The sequence below is a fragment of the Montipora capricornis genome, chromosome 1 (genome assembly GCF_036669925.1).
Source record: "Montipora capricornis isolate CH-2021 chromosome 1, ASM3666992v2, whole genome shotgun sequence".
Classification (NCBI taxonomy): Eukaryota; Metazoa; Cnidaria; class Anthozoa; order Scleractinia; family Acroporidae; genus Montipora; species Montipora capricornis.
The window spans coordinates 46,161,721-46,189,148 of NC_090883.1; the positions used below are offsets into that span (position 1 = coordinate 46,161,721).

Here is a 27,428-nt window from a genome sequence, read left to right on the forward strand (position 1 = left end):
ACTGTAGAAATGTCCAAGGATTTGTCTAGTCTACATGTAGAACAGCATAGAAAAATACCACTTAATGCATTCATTTGGCTGTCTGGTGTTAACTGTTTTCTTTTGCCCAGAGGAGTTTCTTCTTTCATTGGATGGAGATGTTTGCCTAAATTATCACAATAAGTTCTTGTGTTAGGTAAAAGTGTTTTGTGGGCTAGCATATAATGAGGTTGCTTTAAATTATTATGGTTTCTGTGGTTGTTTAGTTGTAAGCAAAAAACATAATCTCACTTTGTCATAAAATTTAATACTGCATGTACATAGTCTATTCAATTATAAATCACCCATATTGATGTACTGTGTTGAAATTATCAAAGACCTTCCGAATCACAGTTCCTGTAAAGATAACTATCTTATAAGGATGTTATAATTATTATTTATACAATTACACTAGCATCTAGGTTGTTGCAAGACCCACAGCCATCCATCCATCCATCCATCCATCAATCCTTACAGTCAGAGGCTTATAGGTTATATGCTAGATGATTTTACTCGCCAATGGGGGCCGTTTCAGGGATGAATGGGTTAACAACATCAAAGACCACTCAAAAACTATGTATCCCTTAACCCTTTCAATTCTGAGAATGAGACATTTTACTCATCAAAAGGGGCTGCTCCAGGGATGAATGGTTTAAAACAGCAGTGAGTGATTATTACCCATACGCTCCTGGGGTTCCCCATTGACGAGTAAAATCGTCTGGCGTTAGACAGAGTAAAATACTCTGGCGTTAGACAGAGTAAAATACTAAGTATGGCCATTTTATTATTATTATTATTATTATCTCGCAGTATAAAACTTTGGAATGCTGTCCACATTATGAGTAGTATAGGGCGCATAACGTAACCTACACCACTTGAGAAGCTACAATTAGAAGTAAAAAAAATTAGGTACGGAACCTAGTACAATTCTAATATACATAATGATATGAATCTCTCTACTTATAGAGCCAATTCAGAATATTATTAAATTCTATACTCTGTAAAACCTGCGCAAAAATATGATGATATCATTATCTCTACTAAAAGCCTATTTAGAAAATTATTCAGTTTTATACTCTCATTATCTCTAATAAACCTACACGAGGCCATCATAATTTGGTTATCTCTACTAAAAGCCTATTTAGAATCATATCAAACTCTTATCCACTATAAAAACTGCGTAGAAAATAATTAAAATACAGGTTTTGCGACAACCCTTGTGTTTCTGGATTTCAGAAGAAAAAAGAAAACCTAAAGTCTAGTGTCCTTATCGCCCTAACTAAGTATTTATCTTAAATGTTCTGGCAATGTTCAAAGTGTTTGAGATGACCGACTTCTGCATCCGCTCAAGTACACCCCGTGCTCTCGCTCCTATTAGCTTCCTCACCGACTTCTCTAGGTGTTTAGAATAACCACCCAATACGTCAATTATTATGTTGTACTGTTCAACCCTGTAACCATTGTATCTCTGCTTCAGCTCCCACATCATGGGACCATACTTGAGCGTCTTTTCCTCATCTTTCTTGGCTCTACTCTCAATCCATGGGCAGCTCGTTTCAATTGTGTAAACTTCTTTCCTCTCGTGGCTGACAAGACGCGCGTCTATCCGATTTGCTCTTACTTCGTTGTGCTCTGCATAGATGGGAATATCCCAAAACGCTTCACTCGTGGTGTTCTGGTAGGCTGGTTTTGGCATCGCCGGTGAGTACCATGGTGGAACCTCTTCTATCAACTCATGCTCTCGGAGGAGCTCAAAAAACAGAATCTTCAAGGCTGCATTATGCCTGTATAGGTACTTGGTTTGTGTCAGGGAGGAACATCCAGCCAATACATGTGCAACACTCTCAGCTACCTTCCCACATAACCTGCATAGGACTTCACTGTCGGTGGAGGTTTGCGTCTTTTCCTTTGTGTAGAGCTTCGTAGGTAACAACTGCTCATATAGCTCATACATGCCCGCGATGGTATATGTAGGGCATGTAGCCCAACCTTTTAGCCATGCAAAGCAGCTGGTTATGCTTAGGCTATCATCGTCCCATCTGATACGGAATAACTTTCCTTGCCACCTTTTTTCTTTAGCGATCTCCAAGAACTGCATCTCTTGAGATTCCCAGCACTAGCTGCAGTCACCACCTTTCCTTCCGTTGTAACACACACGGGATTCAGGATATCAAGCTGAAGTGTGATGTTAAGTTCTTCAGCATACTTGGCTGCTTCCTTTACAAGCGACCGGTGACCTGATGCCATGGTGTGTTCTTCAAATTCTCTAACTGCTCCCACAGTCTGGTCCGAATTCTGATACAATTTCAGTAGCGATTTGATTTTAGTGATCTTATACTCGTGTTCGACTGATTGCAGGCCTCTACCCCCTTTCTCCCTCGGTAGGTATAACAAAGAAGTTAGGCTAGCTGGGTGCTTGCCACCGTTCTCAACTATGATCTTCCGAGCTGCTCTGTCCACACCTCTTAACTCTGATAGAGACCAATGTTGTGTCCACATTAAGTACCGCAGCACCGGGAGTGCATACTGATTAGTTGCCTGTACACGGTTACAATCAGATAGGGGGCTGGACCATATAATAGATATCCTGCGTAGATACTGCGTAGATACTCTTTAATTATTATTATTATTATTATTATTATTATTATTATTGAACTGTCAACAAAAGTACAAATAACCTGGCAGCGCATGAGTATTGGCTACTTAGAGCCTGTTGTTTTATAAGGTTTCAGGGTAAGAAAAACACCTTTTTTGCTGCCCTAAAGACATCTTGAACACAAAGGAACAGTAATTATGTATCGTGATCGACATTACTTGGGATAAAAAAAAAGGTCTTCTGCACTGTCGGTGCACCACGTTAAAAATTGAACGGACAAAGCTAACATGCCAAATGAATGATCAAGTTGCTTATCAACCATGGACAATCACAATATTGCACGACGAGCAAAACATCACTTTATCGTGCATGTGTAACGTACCTGTGAGGTACTTTCTTGCTCGATCGTGAGCTGTCAGATTGGGCGGAAGGTAGAAAGTTGCCTTCTGCGTCGAAAAAACAGCGGGGAGTTTTCACTACAAAGTTATCCATGAGTAAGTTTTTATCGGTTTTCAACGAAAGAAACTACAATTCGCCGAAAAACTGACAATTTCGCTTATGTTTCACAACGCTTTCAGTGACGTGTATATACATGTATCAGCCATTCACATTGGCTAATCTGAACAAAGGGTGTGTTTGTGTTGCACCAATAGACGACTCTTTAAGAATGAGACTCGTACCAGGTCCCGAATGGTAGCCTGTGAATCTTCTTCGGATGATCCGATGTAGTCCTGTTCCTGAATGATAAAAACGCCGGGGAGCCCCGCGGCTAACAAATCAAGTCTCTGATTGCTCTGTGTCCAGCAGGGTTGTCGTGATGGTGCAGTGGTTAGCACACCTGACATGTAATCCAGGGAACGCGGGTTCGATTCCCACACACGGCATATGTGTTTTTTCATTCAAAATGGAACAGTCAGTGTTTCGTACTGGCTCGTGACTACATCGTTGGATATATATAATATCCATGGCTACATCGTTGGATTATATAATATCTATATATACCATAGAATGAAGAAATGAAAAAATGAAATAAGAAAAAATATATATATATATATATAAAAACTGGTTAAAAATGAAGCCGAAAATGGACAACTTTTGGTTTAAAAACTATAAAAAAAATTTTTTTAAATATAGATATATATATATATAATATATATATATATATATACATGGCTAATTTGTACTTACGGGATGAACAAAATTGGATCTCGTTATCTTTCTCTCTCTCTCTCTCTCTCTCTCTCTCTCTCTCTCTCTCTCTCTCTATCCTCTCTCTCTCTCTTTAGATTCATCTTTAGGTATATGCTACTTGTTTTCCCTATGCCTTCAAAAAATTTAAATGTAATATAAATGACATTTTTAACACTTTTTACAAAAGCTGGTATTTCGCAGATGGCATCCAATCCTCAAAGATTGGAGTTAATTTTTTGACGTGCAATTTATTTCCGTTTAAATCCGAAAAGGGTAGCAAATACTCCTTTTTTGGTACATCCATCAATAATTACGTAAAATTCAGGAAACAATTCGGCTTTTAAAGGTCATGACAACGATAGACATTCCTATGAAACCCCTCTGCGATCAGTAATATTCTTCTTTTTACGATGTTTTCAATTTCTGCTTAAAAGGTTGTTGTATGGAAGGTTTTCTGTACGACTTGATGGATCAGGATTTTTTCAAAAGACTGGGAAAGGTTTTTTCTTTTTAAAAGTCAAACCGGCGGTCATATCTTTGTTTTCTCCTTTGGTGAGGTTAGCGCTTGTTAAAATGCACTATCTGAAAGCAATTAAAGAGGAATAAACGAATTTTGAACAATTTTATCGTTAAAAAACCATTTCGTAGCAAATACCTGTTTCAGGAGCAAATACGCACTTTGTTTTTTCGTGAAGAAGAGAAGTTATCCCTCACGAGTAAATTACTCCTCATACGAAGAAATTAAACAGTCCACAATATTTTCGTCACTTCAAAGTATGATGAGCGTGGATATAGAACTGCTAGAACGGCTAATTTTTGAAGTTTTATTCAAAAACGCAAAAATGAAGGAGCAAATACGCGCTTTTGCAGCAAATACCTACTTTCATTTCGTTTTATAAAAAGGCCATATAACACGACTGATAAGAAATTCGGAGAATTATCACCCCATTAGTCTCTTTAAGAGTGACCCAAGGATATTTGGTGTCTAATAATAGTTGGAAAGCCTATTTTTTATAGGTTTTTGTACTGACCAGGCACTTCAATTCACGAGGTCTATTCTTGAGAATTCTGATTGTGGCTGTACTATAAATAAAGCAACCACTGCTTTTTAATGGACATGAGTTAGAGAGAAAAAATCTCGGAGAAATTCGCCTACTGGTCATTTATCAAGAATAATTATATGGTGGGGATAGAAGCTGGTGTTTACTCCAACTTACACATTTCGTTGCCACCTTATGCCCAAACTCACCCCTCCCCACCACACCCCAGACACCCCTTCGATTAAAATTGCAATCAAGGATCTTCTCTACGGTTTCGCTCCTTGCCATCATAAGCTTGTTGATACACGTAAGGCTTGGCCAAGCGCTCGCAACATTTCAACGCAACGTCTTGCCACGTTGCTTGATGTTGCGACTTGTTGAACGGGCTGGCCAAACGCACGCAACATTTTCAACATTTTCAACGCAACATGTTGAGGTTTATGTGCCCCAGGCCCCTGGCGCGCAACAAGTGGACCTAGCGCGCATGCCCTGGTGCAACTATGTTGCGTGAACGTGGCCAAAGGAGTGCAACATCTGCAACATCCACAATGTTGCTCAAAATAATTGTCCGTTTTCATATTTGGTCCAACATTATCCTACATGTTGCAACATATCGCAACAAGGTGGTCAAACGTATGCAACATGTTGTGCCCAGCAATGTTGCAAGATGTTGCGTTGAAATGCTGCGAGTGTTTGGCCAGGCTTTAGGTCAAGAAATGCACACAATTAGCTAAACACCCAATTTCGACACCCAACACGAAGTGTCCCTTTAAATCTAGGCATTTTCTATCTATATCTAACAAGGTTAGGGTGAATGTTAGCGTTATTTTTAGGTCAGGGTAAATTCAGCAGTTTATCCTTACTTGGGAAGCAGTATTTGAGGGACACTTTGTGATGTTAATTGTCTGTATTCCGAGAGATTAGTGACGTAAAAGTTGAGAAAAAGAGCAGGTGGACACCTCGTCATGCTTGTTGAAATCCACTTGCATCTAATTACGTGCATTTCTGGACGTATCTTGTTGATAGTGCTAATGGCCTAATAAAAGTCATTGGCACATTGTTTTTTTTATATCTTTCTGCGATGCTGTAAGCCGATCAATTAAGGCATTCATTTTCGTTCTCATCATGGCTTTGGCTAAGGAATGAACCAATTGCTAAATGGTGCACTGGACCTTTGTTTTGCTATTGCGTTTACGACAAGTTATAAAACGAATAGGTAATTATCTACAGATGGATAGCATTGACTGCTAGACACACTGGTGGTTACTTCGAAAAATGGAGACGATTCACAATGGTGATACCTTAAACTGTGTACCATTTGTTTAAAATTGGCTTAGATTCTGCATATCGGCCCTAGTCAAATGTAGGTTTTAAAATCACAGGAGAAAACACAAGGTATTCATGAAAGAGAAGTACAACTTTATTTCCTAAACGGATCACATTTCGCAAACGTTGCTCTCCACAAAACTGTTTCTTATGTACTGAAAAACCATAAGGCTTATGCTAAATCTGCAGCAAGTGATGCGCTAGACTACCAACAGTCTCTTTTGTTTGGAAAGTTTCTCAGTTTTCACTCACTATCCGAGGCCCGCGCTACTCTTGGCTTCTACTGCAGGCAAGATGCGCTCGTTTGATCCCGCGGATTGTAGAGCAAAAGGGACACTGCTCACAATCTAGTAATGCTCTCCTACTTGTAAGGAATAATGTTTTAGCCTTTTCATTCTAAATATTTACCAAAACATCAAACTTCAGAAATACGAACTATGCGAGAAACTCAATTCAGTTTCAACAACCTAACTTTACCATTCCTCATTGGTAATTAATCGTTGAAAATTCTATGCATTTTCATTAACACCTTGAACTAAATATTTTCATAAGAACGTTAAGCATTAAAAGTTGAATATGATATGAAATATTTCCCTACAGGTCGTTTTTTGCATTCCGTTCCCTTTTTCCCTTTGGCTTCTACATGCACAAGTACTTAGTGCCTGTTAGAGCCTTATTACACTCAGTTTGGAAATATTTATAGGACTGGTGTTAGCAAATCCGGCCCATGCGTAAACTGCAGCCAACAAGCCTAATGTCTTGCTGGGGTTGATCAACTATCAACTAACATGACGATTTCTGTAGGGCAAGTGCTTTTTTGGTGAAAAGAGAATCAGCTTAGGAGACCGTTCACATGAACCTCATATATAACCTCATATATAATGGCTGTTTAATTGAAGTCGCTGAATTTTTCATCGTCTTTTCCCTTGCGAAAATTTACGTATCTTACTATTTTCACTAAGAAGCAAAATAGTTAAAGCTAATTAATTGAAACGGAGGACGTTATTTTCTATTTATCTTCTTATTAGTTCCTTATCGTAATTCAATGGAAATAAACTGATGATTGTACATTTCGCCCATAAAAGTAAAATATAAAACTTGAAGGTAAAAGCTGTTAAAATTATGAGTCTCAACGTTTTCGATCAGTTTGATCATCATCAGAGTGAGATCATCTGCATACGATCAGTGTGCTTATAGTTCAGGCAGTGCCAGTTATGTGATATCTGTTCCCACGGGAAGGTAATAAGGTAATATGGGAAACATGTTAATAAGCAGTCGGGGCCAGCCAAGCACATTAGAAAACACCCTAACCACAAGTTCACGTTTAAAGTTTTAACCACTGCCCATTCATAGTTAAAATGGAGAATAAAATGAGCCTTTTACATCGCACGCTTCCGTCCAGAGCTAAACAAACAAGTGCAATCACTGGACCTCACCTTGTTCCCCATGGGAACAGGTATTACATAACTGGCACTGCCTGATCTCTAAGAACACTGAGCGTATGCAGATTATTTCACTCTGATGATGATCAAATTGATCGAAAACGTTTAGACTCAATATTTTATCAGCTTTTACATTCAAGTTTCTTATTAAACTGATGATCATTACAGTTAAAGTGCACCTAAACTCAAATTAGATTTCCCCATCCAAAGGAAAGATATGTCACCATTGTTAACTACATCGTGTAGAATTTCACTTTTTCTATGCCATGCAAGCCACGTAAACTTGACAGATTTAGCAGTAATTTGGACCCATGACCGTCATGTGAGAGGTATGGGTTTATTCTCGATTCTTCGACACAAACTGCTTTGTATTCCTGTTTTCAAAGCAATTTCGCATAGACCAAATCGGCTAGCTCAATGTTCTACCCAATTTAAATCTCCCGGGGTTAAGATTCCTTGTGTATTGTACTTGCATTATAATGTAACATTCACATTTGAATGACATGGAAATACCGAGAACAAAACAAAACATTTTATTGAGCAAAAGGGTTTGAATTGAGTACAACATTGAGTTAGCGGCTTTGGTCTATTGCAAACCAGTTTGTGATGCAAGCTCGAGAATAGACTCATGCCTCTCACAATACGGTCGTGGGTTCAAATTACTGCTACTTCAAGTACCCGGCAGAGATGAGAATAGTAAAACATGTTTGCTCTTGATGGGGAGATTAATATTGCAGACCAAAATTATTTGAGTTTATAGATGCACTTTAACGGAACACCTTTGCAAAGAAGCCTGAGAAAGTAGTGGCTCGAATGGACCGCGAAACCAAGTTTTTTAGTCCTGATGTTTCAGTGATTTTACATGTCGCTGTATCCTATCAGGGTTGGTACATTTCGCTGACCCCCAGTCCATGGACTACCCAAATGGACTACCCTATGTGTAAGCAGCATCTCAAATAGTGCTTACTTACGCCTCAACGTCCATTTTAAACAGCATTGTTCAGCAGTATTTAAGTCTAAGCACCCATTTTAAAAAGGTTAGCTTAAATGAAGTAATCGGCCATCACAACAATAATCGAAAGCTAACCTTTTTTAAATGTGTGCTTAGACTTAAATACTGTTAAACAATGCTGTTTAAAATGGGTGTCGAGGCTTAAGTAAGCACTATTTGAGATGCTGCTTACACACGGATCAGTACTCATTCGAAATAGTATTTTTAGGGTAGTCCATTTGGGTAATCCATTTGGGTAGTCCATGGACTGGGGTCAGCGAAATGTACCGACCCATCCTATCAATAATTAATATGATGGCCTGCTCAAATATATTGGGATTTGTGGCCGAAGACTAGCTCATGTTTTGGTAACTTCACAATCGGTCCTCACATTTAACTAGGTCTTTAGTGATGAAGATTCGCGTGCGATTACCTAAACATAGCATGTAAGAAATGTGACTCTAAAGCCACCCGTGCATTTAGCGAAAATAGCGCATCGCTAACTCTGCCGCGAAGAATTCGCCCGGTGTGCGGAGTTAATTTTTATGCGCATTTGTCAATGCGGAAATAGCGCTCAATATCAAAGATGTTTGGTATTTTCTTCGCTGCGAACTTTTCTGAAGAAAACGAACTTAGCGCTGGTGACGATAACCTCTTGTCGTCATTACTCATGTCACTTCCGGGTTAAAAGTGCAGTTAGTGATGATGAGCCAGTTTAAGTGGGTAGGTCAGGAGTAATACAAAATACTTTTTCTTATCGAGACTGATTTCATGAAAAAATTTCTTTATTCTCACTGAATCAATGTATTAGTTTTTCTTTTCAGGGAACAATCAATCTGTCCTAGAATTCAAAAGCATTGAGCTTGAGAAATTAAGGTTCTCGGTGACAAATAAATATCTTAGACGATGGCATAGCGTGGCTTTCACACTTCGTGTAAGCCACACAATAACAGCGCTAGGTGTGCGGGTAACAGCACTGGCGCTGCGTACGCTTGAATTATTCTCGGTGGAATTAGCGCGGCGCATTTTCTCCCAGTGTGCGGCCGGCTTAAGCAAAATCGGAACACAAAATTAGTTGTTAGATCAAAACAGTGATAGTACTACGGCACACGGCCTCTTTATCAGAGATTATATAATAACAAAATCAATGCGCGCACTCTGATTGGTCAATCAGCTATGTTTTATTGTGCCAGTAAACTCATGGAAAAATCGCGCGTCTTCTGAATTATTATATAAAAGCAATAGACCACAAGTTTCTATGGTTTATAGGCTGATAAACCATGCGGAATGTTGATAGAACACGTGAGGAATTCGAAAATCACGAGCCTCAGGCGAGTGATTTACAAATTCTTCGAGTGTTCTTCCAACATTCTAAGTGGTTTATCATGCCTATAAACCATAGAAACTTGTGGTCTTTTGCTTAATTTAAAAAAAAGATATCTTTGATTCTACCGCGGTGATTATTTTCAATGTACCAAATACACGAACTCTCGATTAATTGAATAAGGTTGACTTATTGGAAAGAAAGCACACATGAAGGGAATTTAATGATCTTAAATGTAAATCTCCACGTTCAAAAGACTAATGATGAAAACTTATACTACTCACTTACAATCAGTTGCCGCCATTGCAGTCTGAGATCAAAACACATGGACGGAAAGAGGAAGGGACGTGTTCTTCATGCAGACCGCTGGACAAACAAATTGTTTCGTACTGAGGGCAAAATTATCCATTCCAAAAGGATGCGAAAATTTCTTAAAACGCGTGGGAGAGCATTTTAAATACATATATTTATTTATCTTTCTTACGTGTGGGCAGATGGGTCATAATGAAGATGAAATACTAATTTCAATAGCGTTACTCTTATGAGGACTACTAGGCAGTGCACATTTTTCCGCCCAGGATTTTCTACCCAGGATTGTTTTCAATATTTTGCGTTATTGTGCTCAAACACCATTGCACTGCAGCCAATGCCCTCCTCTGTAGCAAATACTCACTTTTAGTAGCAACTACCCACCCTTCATATTTACAAACGTAGCAAATACCTAGCTTAAGTATTTGCTACTATAGCAAACGTAGCAAATACTTAGCTTAGGTATTTGCTACTGTAGCAAATACTTACGTATGGTAGCAAGTACCCACCGTCGGTATCTGCTCCCGTAGCAAGTACTTACCTATGTAGCAAGTACGCACTCTTGAGTAAATGCTACCGTAGAAAATACCCACTTCTCGTAGCAAATACCTACATAACTCTGCCTCTCTCTCTCTCTGTCTCTCTCTCTCTCTGGAGATCGAAAATAGGGCACTTCTTGTAACGTCAAGTTTCTTTTGGATATCTTTTATATAAGATGTGTTTAGAACGTCCAGAGATAGTCAAACGATAGCAATCGAACTCTTCGCCAATCCGTGAGAGTTTCAGCTCCAACCTGTTAAAACAATATTTTTTACGATTTTTTAAACTTTGTTAAGGTTACAAAAGTTCCCTAGCCCGTGGAAAGGACTTTTTAATTGTTTTTTTAAAAGAAATTCAGAGTGATCGTCTTGATATCCGACTCATTTAGCACATTTTGGCCATTCACTCACTTTCCAATAGTCAATAATTTTAGAGAAATTCCAAGCTTGAAAAAATCCAGCGAGGATTTATGTTTTGTCATAGACATGCGATGTCTTCGAAACCTTTCAAAATCACAATACTGAACCTTACAGCATCAAAGTCGAATTGTCATCGAAATTGCAGCTTCTGCAGTTTACAACGGTTCATACAAAACCATTATTATCTCGCTTAAATGGTGCACTAGAAAACTTGTTCGAAAAAGCTCTTTTCAGGAAAACTTTGGCGTTTAATTGGAGCTAGTTAGCCGGGTTACATAAGTGCCCTACTTTTCAGATTTTAGATGGTAAGAAAACTATTGATACTTGAAGTTATTTGGTAGACTGTTTGTTTTCAAGTATTAGCTGTAAAAGAAGCTTTTATTCCACAGCACTTCTATTAGTCAGTGTCTTTTCATAGGGCAAGAAGAGTAATGACTATTTTCGTCAAGGATTAGGGCACTTTTGTAACGGTCAAGCGGGCCATATCAGAAGTGCTGATAACTTTCCAAGCAAAGCAACGCCTTATCTTATATCATGTTGAGGACCATTAACATCGACTTCAACAGGCCAACATCATTCTCAAACAGACAAAAAAAGTTAAAGCACAGAGTATAATAAAGAAGTTGCCGTTGATATGTGTTCATCCTTTCAGTATTTCCTATTTTCGTCATCGGATTCCTTTTACTTTACACACAACCCTTCGTAAAACATCCGTGGGAAAAAATATTCCCTGAACATCTTTGTAATTTACACATGTGGCGCCTCTGGGTTAGGGGACCTTCATGTAGTAAACGGAGAGGAGATTGGAAACAAGTGGTCGATCGCAAGATGGCGGAGGCGAAGAAGAAGGTATGTGTGAAAATTCATGGTTATATCTTGCATATCAGACAGGCCATCCGTCAGTTATTTGTAGGTAATAGCTGGTATAAATACTATGAGAATTCTCCTGTGTATATTTTTCTGATCGTTCATTTCTGTCTTCGGCAAAAGGACTGTAATGATAGTGGTTTTTGGTCCGGACAGATTTTGAACTGATTTATGACTCTGATGCACGATTCAGGAATTTATGCGAAAAGAAAAGTTGAAACATTTTGAACATTATGAGAATAAAATCATTTATCTGTTTGACAACCCACGTAATACAAGATCTGATTAACAAAGAGAACAGGGATGATGAAGAAGTAGTGAGAGCACTCGCCTCCCACCAATGTGGTCCGTGGTTCGATTCCTAGACCCAGCGTCACATGTGAGTTGAGTTTGTTGGTTCTCTACCCTGCTCCAAGAGGTTTTTCTCCAGGTACTGCGGTTTCAGTCCCCTCTCCTCAAAAACCAATTGTGTTGATTTGGTTTCTGTACAGCGGTGCCCCTAATTAGTGCCCCAGTGCTAAATACGCTATTACTATTTTTATTTAATTGATGTTTTAAACCTCAGTATAAGTTAGAATTTGTTTAAATAACTGGCTCTAAATGAATATTAGTCTTTTTGTGTCATGTTCATGACATGATGATGCTGATCATATGTTATTCATTCACTACCAAGCTTAAATTTTTAATATTTACTTTATAAACAGTAAATGGCGTAGGATTTATCATCCTTAGATTCACCCACTATTATCTTATACAGGTTCCTATTATGGGCAAAATTATTGAGGTCAAGTCAGATTTGGCAAAGGCCATTATGGGAGGAAACAAAAGCTTATTAAAAAGGTTAGTGAATCATTTTTATCATAAAAATTATGTGGCATAAAGTAGAGTTAACTCTGGGACAGCTTTTTAGGGACTTAATGAAAATGATGACCATCTCGTAGCTTCCCTAGTTTTAACTAGTTTGAATTACTTTCAAAAAAGATTACCTTCAAATTTGTAATGATGTGGCAGGTCAGCTTAATGCCCCTCTTTAGATTGTTTTATCAGAAATCAAGTTCTGTTTTCTATTATTCAAAGTGTCAATATACATAAACGTTTAAGTGTACCAACATACATGTAACATTACTGTTCACAATGGACTAAGGGCTCATTGATTTTATAAAACTTTTACAAGTGTAAATAATTTTGCAAGCGTAGCTACAGTTTTAGAGTCTAAACACAATACTGCAACAAGTTGCAAAAATAGTGGCCTTTCCCCCTTATCAATGTTGCTAGCAATACCAAAAAAGTGCTGAAAACTTCAACAGTCAACGCGTCATTCCACAGTAATTTGGAGGAGATATAAATTTGCTTAAATTGCTCAATTTTCTGAAAATGGATAACATGTTAAATAAGGCTTTTGAAAACAACTAGAATTGTTTGATATGAATTTTGTTTATGCATAAATTATGTAAACTAATGATAACAGCTGTTGCGGAGGGGAAAGTTTTATGTTGGTAGAATATAGAAAAGAAAACAGCAATTTTAGTTAACTGGTCTGGGACACATACTACTCCAGACTAAGTAACTTAGACACTGGCCAAACTCTACATTTCTATCAGTATGGCACCTGCAGACAGCCTTCTGGATGCTCTTTTCCCTTCTGCAACGTTTTGAAGCCTAAAAGTTTTGTTGGTGCGCTTGTAAATGACAAAGTCAACTTTCATGTTTTGAAATCTTCTAATTTTAGGTCAAGGGTTAGTTATATTATGTTTGAAAAGAAAATTAATTTTAAACTATAGCCAAGAGAGATTCATTAAATTTTGTTGTGGAGGGGAAATTTTGTTGCAGAGGGGAATTCTGTGCTGGCAAATTCTCTTTTGATAATGATTTCACTGAAAATTATGATGTTTACATTAACAAGAGATATCATTTTTCTATCATAAGTTCAGCACCCAGGTTGTGTTTCAGCAATCTATAAGGTAAATCGTGTTTAAATTAAAATGGCATTCAGTACAACAAAACTGGTGAAAATGCCTGTAGCTATAATACATGTAGTTATATTTCTTTCGTCATGCAAATGCCAAGATGCAAAATTGGACACGTTCATTTGATTGGCAACAGTCCATTTAAGATTATGGAGCATGAGCAAGTTAAAAAAGTGTTCCGTTTTATCCAGAGGCACTGATTTTCTTTTGAAGGGTTGTTTTTTCTGTCAATGTTGAAAATACTCAAGGAACAGTGGTCATTATTGAACTTATGAACTCACAGTCAGGTTTTTCTGATCACTTATTATCTGAAGGTGTTTTTGTGCCAATTAATCTTAACAAGGTTACATGTATGCATTACTAATGCATGATTTTGAATTTTTATCACAGTACTGTTTCTGACACAGGGCAAATATTGTGAAAAATGTTGAAAAACTTCAGTTATTTGAAAGCAAATGTGAAACTGTTGTATAAACATGAAAGTGTGGATGTTATCACTCGCTTTAAACTTCTTGCTTATGATCTTCTGAAAATTGGACAAATTTTCCCCACCGCAACTTACCCTCTGCAGCAGTAGATGTTGTTTTCAAATCCTACCTCATTGAGAAAACCGGAACTACTTAAGTTGTCTCTTGTGATCTTTTCAATTAATATAAATTGAGAAAAAGCATCAGCCTACTAGACTCTAGGTAATATTTCAGAATTCAGAGAATCTGCTAAGAAAACTAAACATAAACAAAACACCAAGTTTTCTGTTCCCCTCCACAACGGTCATATTTTTAAGCTCTATGATCTAAGAAATGCATTTTGGAGAAAAGCAGGACAGCAGCAAGTAAAGCTTTGTAGATGATCTTAAGCCTCAATAGGTTATGAGAAGTAAAGGACAAATTCTTATTTAAACTATAACAAGATCTGTGCCTCTAAATTTCCCCTCCACAACAGTCGGAATACTGTGGAAGGACCCCAACATTGAAAGGGGGAGAGGGAGGGGGGAAGATGAAAAAGTTGTAATTCTAGATCCGGCAGGTATCAAAAGCTAGAAAACGTGTTTTTGTTTTTTTTTTTTTTTTTTTTTTTACGATAGTGTCTCACCAATTTTGCAACCTGTTGTGGCATGTATAAAGTACACTTGTAGGAGTTTCATTAGACTTCAGACTATGTAAAGTAGAACGTGGTCAGTGAAATCAGCATACATGTTGATAGAGATACTCCACGGCATCACAAAGATATGAATTTTGTTTATGTATTTACGCGAGTGTTTATTGGCAACAGGGCCTACCTGTAATGGCCCACTGCCTCTTAATGGATGTGATGCTCCATGCATTGAAACGTGAACACCGTTCACCACAGCTTAAATAATACCCTGATTAGGATAATCCACCTCCTGGCTTTGAAAAATAACTCCCGTTTGGGAGTTACCCAGTATGGTGTAAAATGTATGAATGGATAAGTCATTAGCGGTAATTTTTAGTCCTAGCATATACACTGTAGATATAATTTTACTTGTATGTTTAACACATCCTCATTGTCTTGTGTACTGCAGCACATGCAACGCCTCGAAAACCTCAGAAATGAGTGGGTCACTTATCCGAAAGAACCAGGTCATGGTTACAGTGGAGGTTTAAGTGACGAAGATATGTACTCTCCATCTGAATGTTCGAAAGCCTCAGAGGAGTATTCTTCTAGTGATGGATGGGACAGCAACGATGAGGACCATGTAGTCGAAGAAAACGTTAAAAATACGACAAAAAGAGTTGCACGCAGATACCCGTTAGAAGGCTGCAAGTCGAGTGTCATCCACCTTCCCCGACATTTAAGGGAAGTCCGTAAATGGACAAGAGAAAGGGCAAATAAGGCGACTTCCAGTTTTGGAATAAGGAAAAGTTTCCTCTCAAAGCCTTTACTGCCAGAATTGTCTGAATTGTCAGAAAAAAACTCTGCAGGAGAAGAAGAAGAAGAAAAGGAAGGATTATCACTGCCACAGGGCCTGTCCTATCGCGGGATGTCATGCGGTTGTCAAGCGCCTCCCTAACCACATTCAGCAAGTTCACAAGGACATTAAAAGAGGATCTCCTGTTTATAAACAGATTTTAAGGGATGCGCGTGCCTTCAAAACATGGCAACCATTGGATGCAGTACCATCAAACCCTGTAGTAGAGCATGGACAATCGTCGAACAACACAGAAGATTGTGAAATGGGAGAATTGGATGAACATTGTTGTGAAGAAAATGAAATGGAACTCGTAGAAGAGACAGATAATGTTGAGGAAGAAGACAATGTGATGGATGAAGAAGAAACGTTCAGGGATTTTTGCCAGTGGCTACAAACAGCAGATGGTGGAGGGATGGATGAAAAAATGGCAAAACAGCATTGCTCTCAAGTTCGTAAGATGCTTGTCACAATTGACTCGGAGAGAAAGTTGTCCTCTCTCTTTAACAAGAATTTGATTCGGGACAGATTTCTTAAAGATTATGCAGAGAAAATGTACAAGCCAGATACAGTGAAAGCTCACTTGCCAAGTCTTAGGAACTTTTGCTTCTTTGTTAGAACAGAGGAGCCATCAAGCGTAACAGTTAATGCAGACACGATCCAAAAAATTGAAGAAAAAGCACGTCTATGGTCATCCTCCTACAAGAAGGATAGTAACCGCAGACATTTAGAAAAACAAAATGAAGATCTTGAAAAGTTAGTTACGCCTGAAATGGTGTCAAGGTTTGAACGTAGTGAATCTGCGAGAACCACGATTTCCTATATTGGCCAACTGAGTGGAGCGCATGCGCTTGAAGTAAATCAATCTATGTACACTCTGATAAGAGATTTCACTCTGACGGAAATGACAATTGCAAATGCTCATAGGTCTGGAGTGTTAGCTAATATGACCATTGAGGAGTTCAAGAAAGTCAAAAAGACCAATCAAGGAAGCATGTTAATAAGTGTGAAGAACCACAAAACTACGTTATTTCGTGTGCGCCTAAATTAATACATGATGCACCACAGGAGTTTCGAACTTTCAGACTTTAAAATAATAAGCTGCGTTTACATGCTGCAATTTTAAGCTAGAGAGTATTTGACGCCATCTTATCCGCGATCCAACCCTCTGAGGTATAAATCGGTCATTCTTGAACGTGAATAATGTCGGACTGTGAAATCCTAAACTTGCCCTCAAAGAAAACTACCTTTGCATAAAATTCGAAGCTCAAAATTTTGCCAGTTACGTCTCAAGCAAACACGCTTTCAAAATCTGAAAGAAAAAGGAAAGTGAATTTTTTGATCATAGGAGCACTTTAAAGGCATCCTTTTGGGCGGTTAAAGATTACTGTTAGTATGGGTGCTCTTTATTAGTGGAAATTTTGCTTTCCGCTTTTTGTAAAGGTTAAAAGAAACCTACAATAGGTTCAAGTAGCACGAGATTCTTAAAGAATAATTTTTCGGTGTTAGGATTGGCAGTTTAAATTATTGGATGATCTATTATTTCATGCTTTCATGTTTACATTATCACACTTAATACTTAAGCTGTAACAATGCGGTATTTTCAATTCAGGATGGGTTCCACAATTAAATTTAAAATAAATGGCCTCTAACAACACCCGGTTTTGGAAAGTACAATACATAAACACTCAATTATTGTTTGTTTTTGTTTTATTTGATTTATTGATTGCCTGTCAGGAGTTGCTGTGTGCACACACTCTGAATTCCTAAGTCAAACGCCCTATTTTGATTTTCATCAAGTACCGTACGACAACTTCTTTGAAAAAGTTGAAATTAACAATGCCAACGATACTCGTAAGTGCATTGATGGAACTTTAATTGACTTGATGATAGATGGAACATTAATTTAAAAACCTGACTTGATCGCTTAGTCCCTTGTCAAGGCTAGAAAGCAATACTTTTGCAACGTGAACAAAATTAAGGGAGGGTTGATCTTCAACAATAAATTACTCCTCCCCATGCCCTAAATCTTTATTTGCCAACGTCTGTCAGAGGCCTGTAAAGCAACCAAGAAATTTAATTATGTTTTACTTTAAGGCACATCACTAGAATGTTCTCGTTTTTGTACCCCATTCGGCTTTTTAAAGAAGGTGTAAAGCATGGGAAAAGATAGTGGTATTTTCACGTTACCAAAGTGCCCTACCCCACGTTACTAAAGTGCCCTAAAGTTACCGAAGTGCCCTAACGTTACCAAAGTGCCTTACCGTACGTTACCAAAGTGCCCTAAAGTTACCAAAGTGCCCGACTCCACGTTACGAAAGTGCCCCAACGTTACAAAAGTGCCCCATTTCACGTTACCAAAGTGCCCTTCAATCTCTCTCTCTCTCTCTCTCTCTCTCTCTCTCTCTCTCTCTCTCTCTCTCTCTCTCTCTCTCTCTCTCTCTCTCTCTCTCTCTCACCCTCTCTTTTCTTTGCTCTCTTCGCTCACACCATGTTTGCTCCTTTTCATCCCAGCTTTCCTCTTTTGGTTCCTTTGTCTCGCCTTTCTATTCCAGATCCTGCCCGGCTTTTTCTGCCATTTTTTGTATGTCTCTCGCAGCTTGCCTTGAACTTCGTACCACTGTTAACCTCTGTCCCTGGTCTCGACCACTGAGCTAAGGTTTCAAGTTGCTAATTTACACCCTCAAAATGTTATTTATTTTAAATTCTGGTTTATTATTTACATAACAATGATAAGCAATTGATATATGCACGTGCCAAGCGCCTACAATCGAACCTAAAACTCGTAGATCACCGTTAAGAGATCCCTGTTTACCACTCTTGAAACAACCTAATCCCTTTAATGATGCTAACCTGACCCTAATTATAACTGAAGACACTCTTTAGGCTTAAAAGGTCGATCCCAGTAACACTTTGCTTAGCTTAATCCAGTCTTCCTGTGATCTTTGACTTGCTTGTTCTTCATTCCCTGTGCTGCACACTCATAAGTACACTGCACGGAAGAGTGGACCATGTTTCCTTGTGACTGGTGTACCCTTTATGGGAAATTTTCATGCACGTGTTCATTGCGGTATAAAATCTTTCAGTCGACACACTCGACCTAAGCTTACCCTTCTTTTAGATCAAACTGTGAAGAAACCCAAAATGGTTGCTAATAATCCGTCTGCGTCTGCTAAATTAAACTAATGGAAACTGCCTCCCCTTCTTTCCGATCACGAGCAAGGCATAGAGTGGTGCTAAGAGCACAATCTACTCTCGTCCTCAATAATATGCCCGAAAACTGAGTGCGGAAACGCACTCAAATGGCAGAGACGAACTGCATCGGGAGATGGATATCTTTGCTGATGCTCTTAGAAAAAGCTGCAATGGACAAGCTTCAATCCGCCAGAACTCATGGTTTTCTGGAAGTAAGCTTCCCTTGAAAAAATATTATCCCTGCTCTCTACCGGAACAAGGAAACAGGCCTTGGTTTCACGGCAAATGCCATCAAAGACACACTGTCCTTTGATGAAGCAACCTTTGTGATACTTTATCTTGCCAAACTTGGACTCATCAATTTCAAAAATTGTACCAGGACCGCCTAGTATTGGCCTCGCATGTTGTTTCATTATTCTGTCTGCACAAACCTCCCGGCAATAGTTATATCAATCTATCACTGTTTCTGCCGAGGTGGTTTCTTCATCTAAAGCGATTTTGTGCACTGCTTGTGTTGTAGTAAACTTGTGTGCCTAAGTGTGAGTCAGGGCTAAGGATACACCCTAATGCCATTAATTATTATCCACGCTCAAATATTGCTAGGATCACGCGTGATGAGCGACATGTGGAAAGCTTACGATTGCCTAGCAGACGAGGGCTATCATGATCTCACAGTTAACCATCGCGTAAATTTGTCGACCCAGACACGCGCACCCTCACGCAGGGCATTGAAAATACATTGTGGGGAGTAAAACGAAGTACATACAGGAACATCCGTGGATCTGTTTGAAAGCTACCTACAGGATAGGTTGCAGAGTCAGCACTCTCAAAGTGATCCATTCGGAAACATCATTGAGCATAATTATCGCCGATTTGGACAATGAGCTCTCTATATGCACCGTTAGTGATTCGGCGGAAAGAGCCATGCATTATCAGGAAAGAAACCAAACCTTCACTTTGCAGTCCTTTGGTGAATTCACAAAGAGACGAAGGACAATTTTAAGAGCAAAAACAAGGTAGGCCTTCAATTTCTGCTAACTTTTATTGGTCCGTTTGTTTTGTATATGAGAATCTCAACCGTATTTATACAAAGATTTCTTGAAACTCTACTTCTTTCGCTTATTTTAAAATTGACGAATGGATAAAATTGCAGGAAAGGTGCAAAAATTACATTGAAAACGTTCGATTTTCCATATTTCAGTCTGAAATTCGACCAATTTTTTTGAAGTCCATAACAAGAACAAACAAAGCGCTACAGTCCCAAAGTGTTGAGGAAGAAACACTCATGCTGGAACAGATACGCTTTACACCAAGTACTTTGTTATGACTGTCTGTTAATTTTAAGGACCCAATAGACCAATTTCGATCTATTAAAATTCAGTCCTAAACAAAAGACATCATCTCGAGGCTCTGGGGAATAAATATAAGGATTTGTTTGAGTTTATTTCCCAGAGCCTCGAGATGATGTCTTTTGTTTTGGACTGAATTTTAATATATCGAAAGTGGTCTATTAGAATATTACACAATGTTTCTAGAACATTCTATGACAGGAACTGGAAAAACAGGTTTTTATCTTCCATTATACAAGCAGTTTCTACTTACCAGTTTGTGCTCTGTTGTCACTGGTCGATCTGTAACAGCGTTCTCTTCAGCTTTCGGTAGAAATTAAAGTTCAAGTTGCGTTTGAAGTCTTGTTGTGCTCACAGACATTCGTCAAGCTGAATTTTAACACAATGGACGTCTATTATTATCGCTATTGTTTTGTTGAAACAAAGGACCGTATGCATGATGAAGGAGGGAGCTGTGTGGAAATCTTGCCGCACGTTTCGTGCAATTAAATATTAGGCTGATTTAGCAACAGAACGGGAACGTCAGTGGCGACGTCGCGCGCAGCAAAACTACCAATGAGAATTTAGAATAGAGAAGAAAAGAGTGGAGTCTATTCTATTCTGAATTCTCATTGATGTTTTTCCTGCCCGCAGTCGCCACTGACGTTCCCGTTCTGTTGCTAAATCAGCCTATTTTAATAAATTAGAGATTCTATTACGAGAACGAGAACTAGTACGCGATTTGACTGCCCGTTTTCAGTGAAAATACTTAAAAGATTAATAACCCAGACAATTAATCTTACTCTTTGTTAGCAGGATAGGTTGCTCAATTGTTCTTCATGCTGGAAAAAAATGCCAAAACTGCTACGACGACATTTATGCAAAACCTCGTACTAAAGTGACGACGGTGTCACGTTTTCCCGCCAAAATAGGGACTTTAAGATCTGCGACGCGACGGTAACGAGAACGTCATTTAAAATTGCAAGTTCAGGTTTATTAATCTTTTTCGTCGTTATGTCGGCTTGTCTGACTTCTAAAAACTAATGTAACTCCCCAGGAACTGAATTAGGAGGAGCGGTATTGAATCAACGACAGAAAAATCAAATTCGCTGCCTTTTGTTAATGTTCTCCGTAAAACTTGAGAATTAGTCATTTCACGTCGTAGATTTGCCGAAAACGTGAAACAAATGTACAAAAATGAAAAATGCACGTGCTGAGCGTGCAAAGTTATTGTTTTTGGCCATTAAATATGCAAAATTTGTGACGTTCTCGTTGCCGTCGCGTCATGGATCTTAAACTCCCTAATGACGCTTGTTTGCGCGCGCTCACATTTTTTTTTTACTTTTTTTTTTTTACATACAACTACATACTACTACATTCACTAACCTACACACAAGCCTGCATAAGCTACGCTAACAACATATAGAGAACTTATTTTAAACTAAGCAAAGGTTTCCAAACCGAATAAAGTTTTTCTATTTGACCTTCAGACTGAAAAATCGATCTCAAAACAAGCATCGTGTTTTTGACAAGATCCAAGAAATGAAATAAGTTAGGGGCTTTAAACTCGAGTCTGTGCAAATAGATAATTTTATCTTTTGCCCAGTAAAATGTAATAGTTAAAAGAATTGGTTTTCCTGGTCTCAGGATTGTAGCCATACAAGATGTTTAAGTCATTTACTGAATAATTGTCACCACTCTGTTGATTCCACCAGTCAACCGCTTTAAGCCAAAAATGGTGAATTACATCACAACAGACTAACATATGAGGCAGTGTTTCGACTGTACTGCAGTGCTTACAAAGTGGCGAATCTGTGATCTTCATCTTCTGTAGTAAACTACCATGCGGTACGATATTATGAATTATTTGGTACTGAAAGATACTTAATTTTGTTTATTTAGTTATACTAAAAGTTAAATTATAAATTGCTTTAAGATTGGTTGAATCCACCCCCGACGCACACAACCTTGCACTGGCCACAGGTTCCTGGAACGTTCTTTCTATTAATGCATTTCTAATTGCTCTACAAGTGTATTTACTAAATTGTAAATTTGTGGAAGTTTCAATTACTTGATTAACAGTATGAACAGACCATAAAGCTTGCTTCCATTTACTGGGTATTGCTGATATCAGCCCATAGAATTGGGTAAATGGGGGACTAAGACCAGTTTTTCTGCAAAACTGGTTAAATCTTAGAAATATGTTATTGTCATCTAGGAGGTCTTTAATTCTTTCAGTGACAGCAGTGTGTCAGTCTTTCCAATCAACTGATTTACCCGCGATGGTAATATCTTTGTTATTCCTCAAGATAATATCTCTAGGACTATTCTGATCGTTTGTTCTAAACTTCTGCTTGGCTTCAGCCCAAGCTTTTAGAACGTCTGTGTAAAAACCTGGCACACTGTTGTGGATTAAAAGAGCTACATCATAATTGCACTCACAAATGAATAGACCACCGTAATTTTCTAAATAAAAGGAAGGAATTGTCATCCACTGATTTTCTAAGCTTTCATGCATTCTTTTAATCAAAGCACCTTGAAGTGATTTGGAAATAATCTCATATTCTGGGTAGTCCAAACCACCTCCATTCTTTGGACCAATTAGTGCGCCTCTTTTTATTTTCCGTTTTCTTTCCATTCCAGACAAAATCAGCGACCAATTTATTGACTGCGACTATCAGTCACACGTGGTGGTGTGGAAATGCAAGCGCTACAAAAGATAAGTTTCGACAAACCCAAGGTTTTAGCAATTGTTATTTTGCCATACAGCGATAGGTCACGTTGAGACCATGTATTAAACAGTTTCTGTTATTTGATTATTTTTGGACAAAAATTTTTGTCTTCACAAAGCTTAGACTTATAAGAAAAAAACGTTCCTAATGCACAAATAGGTCTTTAAGGCCAATTAATTCCAAATGGAGTGTCTTTCCTGTTTAAATTTTTGCCAAGCCACATGGCCTCTGATTTCGACTGATTGAGCCTCAATCCGCGTCACCGTAAAGCCCTAATAAGTCCAGCAAATTTCCAAGCGAAGAGTCATCCCTGCTGAAAACTGTGGTGTCATCAGCGTATTGGGATAATTTAATCTCTTTGTTGCGAACTTGAATGGCATTGCCCTCTACGTCTTTGCTAGCCCTTATTGAAGTGGACAATATTTCAACTGCAAGAACAAATAGTTGCCCCGATAAGGGGCACCCTTGTCTGACGCCTCTTGCAAGCTCGAACCAGCTGGATGCAAAGGCGTTATTGATTGTACAGCTAGAGATGCCTGTGTATAACGTTTTAATCCATTTCTTAAAATCATGACCAAAATTAAGGATGTCTAGCACTTTAAGAAGGTACTGCCATTCCAAGCCGTCAAAAGCTTTTTCAAAATCTATAAAAAGGGCAATACCTTCTAGATTTTGTTCTGCAGTGAAATGAATAATATCTGAGATTAATCGGATATTTTCGCCAATGAATCTTCCTTTTATATAACTTGTTTGTGCATCATTAATAATAGTTGGCAAAACCTTCTTGAGTCTTGAAGCTAGCGCCTTTATGGCAATCTTGTAATCAACGTTTAAGAGTGAGATGGGCCTCCAGTTTCTGAGGTAAGATAGATTGTTATCCTTCTTTGTAATAAGTCTAATAATGCTTTGTCTTTGTGAAACAGATAACTCGCCCTTGGTAAAACCGTAATTAAAGCTATCAATCATAGTTTCACTTATTTGCTTCCAAAAGAAAGTATAAAATTCCGCAGTCAACCCGTCAGTTCCAGGAGACGTGTTTTTCTGAAAACCTTTTAATGCATTTTTACATTCACTCTCGGTCAAAAGACCTTCACATATATCACTTTGCTCATCACTTAAGATTTTGATTGCGTCATTCGTGAAAAGTGCGTTAAATCGAGGATCGTCGATTTCAGGATTCTGTGACGAGTAAAGCTTGTGATAAAACCTCCTCTGCTTTTCTAGAATTTCTTTTGGATCTGTTATGATGCTATTATCTTCTTTAATCCAGCTTTTAATACATTTATTTTCATTTTTTTTTTCTCAAGGTTTAGAAAGTATTTAGAACCCCGTTCTCCAAATTCATACCAACGCGCCTTAGAGCGCACACACGCCCCATGAGCTCGCTCCAACGAGATTACATCTAACTTGTTTTTATCTGCTGTTAACTCTTTTCTAGATTCGCATGTGGGCCGGGTGTCTACAACCTTTTGAAGTCTTCCAACTTCTTCAGTTAGAAACATTTCAAGATCTTTACACCTTCGAGCTTTCCTTTTGGTGAATTCTGTTGTATAAGATCTTATTTCCATTTTGACCATTTCCCACAGGATACCTTTATCTTCGACGTAATTATATTTTTCCATAAACTGCGGTATTTTAACTGTCAAATCTTCTGTGTTATCTTTATCTTCTAAGAGGGCGGAATTAAATTTCCAAAACCCAGGTCCTCTGGGATATTGCACATTTCTTTGCAGTTCCATGGCCACTAAGGAATGATCAGAGTGTGAGGCATAGATTATCTCACATTTACGTACGAGTGATTCTTGCACTAAAAGTTTGGATACCAACCAATAGTCTAATCTGCATTTTATGTTTTGATCTTGGGATCGCCAAGTAAACTGTTTTTCATTCGGGTTTAGTTTTCTCCACACATCTTCTACATCCAAGTTGAACATCATTAATTTAATTTCCTCCGCAACTTTTCGTTTGAAGGAGAAATCGCGACCCCCTTCCTTATCATCTTTACAAAGGGGTCAGTTAAGATCACCGCCAACAAGGATGCCCTCGTCTGTAAATTGCTGGAGTAAATTATTAAGGTCTTTGAAAAATTTAATCTGTGAGCTAGGGTCATTTGGCGCGTAGATATTCACGCAAATAATCTTCCAATTTTCTACTAAGATTTGAAGAACAAGAAATCTGCCATCTTCACTTTGACTCTGGTTTTGAATTTTTGTTTACTACCATGACAAAAATAAATTTTGCTACCCAATTCATTGCTCCACTTCTTTACTTGATCACTGGAGCTGTAGGTCTCTTGCAAGAAAATTATCGAGGCGTTCTTTTTATGAAGCTGTCTGAAAATAGCGCGCCTCTTTCTCTGGAAGTTTAAACCCCTAACATTGAGTAACATTGAGCGTAACAAAATTTAAATTGCGCATAGATATAATATTTAAATAAAATTGGGAAAAAATTCTGCGAGGAAAACCTTAATACTAAACGTAGCATGCGAAATGCACAAGGTACAAGATAAAACACACAACTCATATTACTCAATTACCTCCTAGTAAGCGGAGTATTTTCGCCACGGCCAAGCGGAGTCCAGTTAACTCCGCGAGATGGGTAGACAAAAGTTTACGCAAACGTCTCCTTCAAATTTGCTTATCTTCCATTTCGCTTCTCATTCGTTTAACATCACCATCTTTCACTATTTTCAGCGTGCCATCTTCGTTTACATACTTCAAAATTGCAGGATAGATGACTTTGGAATATTGCCCAAGCTTTTCCAGAAGGTGCTTCTTGAAAGGGAGGAGAGCTTTCCTTTTATCCTGTCTTCTTCGCAAAATCAGCCCCGATTTCCATCTGATTTCCTTTGAAAGGGTTACCTTTTAACCTGGCTGCAGCATTCGCCAAAATCTTCATCTTGTCTGTGTAACGTAAATGGGCTACGTATATTGGTCTTGGCCGCTTCGTGCTCCTCGCGCTTAATTTGGTTGGGGTTCGATGTGCTCGTTCGATGTCGATGTGTCCACAAAGCGCTTCCAGGCCCATATGTGTGGCACTAAAATGTTGAGTAAAAGCTACACAGTCATCTCCTTCAGCTTTTTCGGGGACGTTAAATTAAACTAGATTGTTTCTGCGTGATCTATTGCGAATCTCTTCTAATTCATCTTCTAGTTCTTCGAGCCTTGCGGGGTCCGCCTTCGCCTCCAAGTTTGACTTTAATTCGGTCACGTCGCTGTTGACGAAGTTTAGCCTTTTTTCTACTTCTGAGATGTTGTCTTTCATGATACTTGTCTCGGTTTCGATTTTAATTAGTCTCTCATTTATCTTATCGAGCACGTCTAGCTTTTCTAATTTCTTCTGAATGTCTTTTAAGATGGCGTCGCGATCGAGAGTCGAATCGAGAGCGTTAAAGCAGCTGCCTTCTTCTTCGGAACTTGAGACACGCGTACGCTTTTCGCTAGGTTTTGGCGGCATCTCTGCAGTATTATACTTAGGTCACGTAAGCTCGTTTGCTTTTTCGTTGGCTCGAACGAGAGGAGTCGTAAACTATTAGCATATACAGGAGCGCATGCAAACACGTCTACTCCATTGGCATTGTGCTAATGTTTCATTGCAGATCGCGCGCTCACTGTTGTTGTATAAGAAAATCTCGTTCTCGTGGTCGTTCTCGTCGTAGAATCTAAAGTTCTCAGCTGCTGAGTTCAATACAACGTACATCATACAACTTTCATTGTTCAGTGTCAATTCACTTTAACCGATCGAGGTCGATTGATTAGAGAAGAAATGAAGACACGAAGAAACAAACAAGGAAATCAAAATGATTACGAAGCACTTTTGGCGAAATCGCCAACGACCTGAGTCTGAATGCTAAATGCGAAATTTTTATACTTGTGTTAATACTACCAATTTCTTGTTCTTGGCACATATGCCCACACTTAAGTAAATCACTCAAGCATTAAGCTAAAACATTGGACCTCTAAAAGCAGATGCTGCCAAGCAATGTTCGAGAAGAAAACGAGTTAGGAAAGGAAATCAACCGGAAATTAGCATTTTCAGAGAAATCGCTTACAAATCTAGGAGTCTGAATAAGATGCAAGTGTTGACGCAACAAACCGTATTCATGGTACTTAAAACCTTTAACGTACAGCACTTACCTATTAAACTAAATGGAATATTCCTCCGTACAGGCTTCCCTCGCAAACACTCTTAGGGCTTCGCCGCGCGTTCCTTC

The 27,428-nt window shown here is 38.5% G+C and overlaps 1 protein-coding gene and 1 long non-coding RNA gene across 2 annotated transcripts; one reads left to right on the top strand and one right to left on the bottom strand.

Moving 5' to 3' along the window:
- LOC138046365 (uncharacterized) lies at nt 1-27,428 on the bottom strand. Its single transcript, XR_011131723.1, has 3 exons — nt 27,352-27,428; nt 20,758-20,873; nt 1-145 (listed from the first exon to the last, which is right to left on the bottom strand). It is a non-coding gene; the product is annotated as an uncharacterized lncRNA (long non-coding RNA).
- Nucleotides 12,019-17,660, top strand: LOC138053735 (uncharacterized). The gene is made up of 3 exons (XM_068900307.1): nt 12,019-12,045; nt 12,821-12,903; nt 15,574-17,660. The coding sequence occupies exon 3, from the start codon at nt 16,226-16,228 to the stop codon at nt 17,009-17,011; it is 786 nt and encodes a 261-aa protein (XP_068756408.1). The 5' UTR covers nt 12,019-12,045; nt 12,821-12,903; nt 15,574-16,225; the 3' UTR covers nt 17,012-17,660.